The sequence below is a fragment of the Arachis hypogaea genome, chromosome 17, assembly GCF_003086295.3.
Source record: "Arachis hypogaea cultivar Tifrunner chromosome 17, arahy.Tifrunner.gnm2.J5K5, whole genome shotgun sequence".
Taxonomy (NCBI): domain Eukaryota; kingdom Viridiplantae; phylum Streptophyta; class Magnoliopsida; order Fabales; family Fabaceae; genus Arachis; species Arachis hypogaea.
The window spans coordinates 43,870,555-43,874,062 of record NC_092052.1 but is presented as its reverse complement, the minus strand read 5'-3'; the positions used below and the strand labels follow the sequence as shown (position 1 = coordinate 43,874,062).

At 46.9% G+C, this 3,508-nt stretch overlaps 1 protein-coding gene across 1 annotated transcript; it reads left to right on the top strand.

The window, feature by feature from the left end:
* Positions 1 to 2,015: 2,015 nt before the first annotated feature.
* LOC112763222 (uncharacterized) lies at positions 2,016 to 3,152 on the top strand. The gene is made up of 2 exons (XM_025808950.1): positions 2,016 to 2,558; positions 2,886 to 3,152. Exons 1-2 carry the CDS (start codon positions 2,016 to 2,018, stop codon positions 3,150 to 3,152), a joined length of 810 nt encoding a protein of 269 aa, XP_025664735.1.
* Positions 3,153 to 3,508: the final 356 nt, after the last annotated feature.

The following is a 3,508-nucleotide window of genomic DNA, read 5'->3' as shown; positions in this document are numbered from 1 at the left end:
ACCAGAAGGCGGTTGACCAAAGGATAAAGATCTCCTCCACAAAAAGATAAGATAAGATAACTAACGTATCTGAAAGGAAGATTATCAAGCATTACTATAAATATACTGGAGCACCCAGGTATAACTCATATTCCAATTCTACTAAAAACCTGCCTAAAGCCCATGCTGACTTAAGCATCGGAGTCTCTTGGAAGTACCACCCCCCTCCGATGAGCAAGGACCCGCAACATCTCCTGCGTCAACAAGTTGGATGCGGCAGCCCAGTCCAAATCTGAAGATCTCATCCGAGATCGACCTCCCTGTTTCAGGTAACCCTCGGAACATTGGCGCCATTGTCGGAGACCTGGAAGTCATCCCATGGCAAATAACCCTGCCAACGACCATAACTCCGGACTAGAAGAAGGAACGCCACTTAAAAACACGAATGCCATACCGAACTCCCCAAAAGATATCCACCAATCCAAGGTAGACAAGCAGACTCAGAACACAGAAATTCTAGATGCCATTCGTGAACAGCAGGATCGCTTCAAACAGCTCGAACAAGAAGCCGAGCGAGATCTTCAAAGAGAAATAAGACAGCATCGAGAGCTAGAAGACAAACTCCTAAAGCTCGAAGCCGACCTCAAAACTAAAGCAGCTCGGTCCAACCGCGAAGATAGCTCTCACAAGGACTAAGACCCGTTCACGAAAGAAATCATGAAGGCTAAAATCCCAAAGGACTTCAAAGCCCCTGACATGACCCCATACAATGGTACGTCCGACCCAAGTCATCACCTCAGAAACTTCAGGAGCCGGATGTACCTCACTGATGCCTCAGACGCAACTCGTTGCAAAGCCTCCCCGACCACCCTGACCAAGATGGCAATAAAGTGGTTTGACAGCCTGCCACCAAGGTCAATCACAAGCTTTGACGACCTTGCAAAGAAGTTCCTCGCCAGGTTCTCCATCCAGAAAGACAAAACCAAGTACACACCAAGCTTGCTAGGGATTAAACAAGGAGATCGGGAAAGCCTCTGCAGTTATATGGAGAGATTTAATAAAGCATGCCTTGACATATAGAATCTCTCTACAGAAGCAGCAATTATGGGACTCATCAACGGACTACGGGAAGGACTCTTTAGCCACTCCATATCCAAGAAACACCCAACATCTCTGAATGAGGTACAAGAACGAGCTGAAAAGTACATTAATATGGAAGAGAACTCCCGATTGAGAGAAGCCTCAAAGACCGGACCCTCCTACCCACCTCGGGACAAGGATAAAGAGTCCAGGAAAAAAGAAGACCAACATACTGAGAAACCCAGGAAGTACCATAACTACACCCTTCTTCGGGTGTCCCTTGTAGATGTTTACTGAGAAATATGCAACACTGAGAAGATCCCACCTCCTAGCCCGATTAAACACAAGAGAGGAGGAAGTCGGATAGAATATTACGAATACCACCGAATCTATGGGCATTCTACTAATGAGTGCTACGACCTGAAGAATGTCATAGAAAAATTGCCGTGAGAAGGGAGACTAGATCGGGTCTTAGCCAATAGAGCGGACGAACCAAAAAACAAAAGAAGGGATGAAGACGGCGAATGAGCTGAACGTCCCTCTCACACCCCCGAGAGACATATTCACATGATAAACGGAGGGTTTGCAGGAGGGGGGATCTCTAAGTCATCCTGTAAAAAATACCTTAAAGAGGTGTACCATGTTGAAGGAGGGGACAAGTTGGTTGACCTCCCGACTATTACCTTCACTCAAGAAGACGCCGCAGGCATCATCCCAGGGATGATGACCCCGTGGTCGTTACCATCATACTCGCCAACGCCAATCTCCATCGAACACTGGTAGACCAAGGAAGCTCTGCGGATATCCTGTTTAAATCCGCCTTCGACAAGCTCGACCTATAAGAAAAAGAGCTCAGAGCATATCCTAATAGCCTATTCGAGCTCGGAGACACACCAATCCAGCCACTTGGGTACATCCCATTGCACACAACCTTCAGAAAAGGGACCCGGTTTAGAATGCTAAGTATAGACTACATCGTAGTCAACGTGAGCTCTGCATACAATGCTCTCATAGGTCGGACAATGCTAAACCAGCTCGCCGCAGTGGTCTCTACTCCACACCTGTGCATGAAGTTCCCAATGCCAGAAGGGATTGCCACCGTAAGGGGGGGCCAAAAACTCGCGCGACGCTATTATAACGAAAGCCTGAACCTTAAGGGCGACCCCGGAGGAAAAGAAGCCAACACTATTGAACTCGGGAGAACTCGAGCTCGCGAAGAACTTCGGCCCCAACCGAAAGGCGAGACCGAAGATGTTCAGATCGGAGATACCCAAGACAAAACAACAAACATAGGGGCAAACCTAAAAGGAGACTTAAAGGACCTGCTGATAAAGTTCTTAAGGGCGAATTCTGACTTATTCGCCTGGAAGGCTGCCGACATACCCGGTATTGATCCCGGACTAATGTGTCATAAATTGGCAGTATACCCTGGATCTCAGCCAATACAACAGAAACGCAGAAAGCTTGGCCCAGAGAGATCGCAAGCTGTGGAGGAACAGGTTCATGCCTTATTAGAAGCAGGGTTCATAAGGGAGGTCAAGTACCCATTATGGCTAGCCAACATCGTACTGGTCAAAAAGTCAAATAGAAAGTGACGAATGTGCACTGATTACATCGACCTCAACAAAGCCTGTCCAAAAGATCCCTATCCACTCCCGAATATAGACACCCTAGTCGACGCCTCATCGGGATACAAGTACCTTTCTTTCATGGAAGCCTACTCAGGGTACAACCAAATATCGATGTATCAACCCGACCAAGAGAAAACCTCGTTCCTAACCACAAAGGCAAACTACTGCTATGTAGTTATGCCGTTCGGACTCAAGAACGCAGGGGATACATACCAGAGGTTGATGAACAAAATTTTTGCCAACCACATCAGAAAATTGATGGAGGTCTATGTCGACGACATGTTGATAAAGACACAAAAGAAAAAAGCGCTACTACTCGACCTTGCCGAAGTGTTTGACACTATAAGAAAGCACGGGATGAGGCTAAATCCCGTAAAGTGCACTTTCGCGATAAAGGCTGGAAAATTGTTGGGTTTCATGCTCACCCAAAGAGGAATTGAAGCAAACCCAGATAAATGTTAGGCCATACTCAGCATGAAAAGCCCGACCTGTGTCAAAGAGGTACAACAGTTAAATGGAAGATTAGCGGCCCTGTCTAGATTTCTAGCTATATCGGCCTTAAGATTTCTTCCTTTCTACGCAACATTAAGGAAAGGAAAGAGGTTTGAATAGACCCCAGAATGTGAACAAGCCTTCCAGGACCTCAAGACATTTCTGGGATAGCTACCCATCCTAACTCGACCCAGGCCAGGAGAGGAATTGATCCTTTACCTCGCCGTGGGAAATCAGGCAATAGCCTCGACCCTAGTCAGGGAGGACGAGAATGGACAACAGCCCATCTACTTTATCAGTAAGGCTTTACAAAGGGCTGAACTAAA

Bases quoted from the DNA above. Each gene is read 5' to 3' on its own strand.
- LOC112763222 (XM_025808950.1), top strand. From the start codon at position 2,016: ATGCTAAGTATAGACTACATCGTAGTCAACGTGAGCTCTGCATACAAT. The intron at 2,559-2,885 runs GTTCATGCCTTA...TTCGGACTCAAG, and splicing joins CGCAAGCTGTGGAGGAACAG to AACGCAGGGGATACATACCA.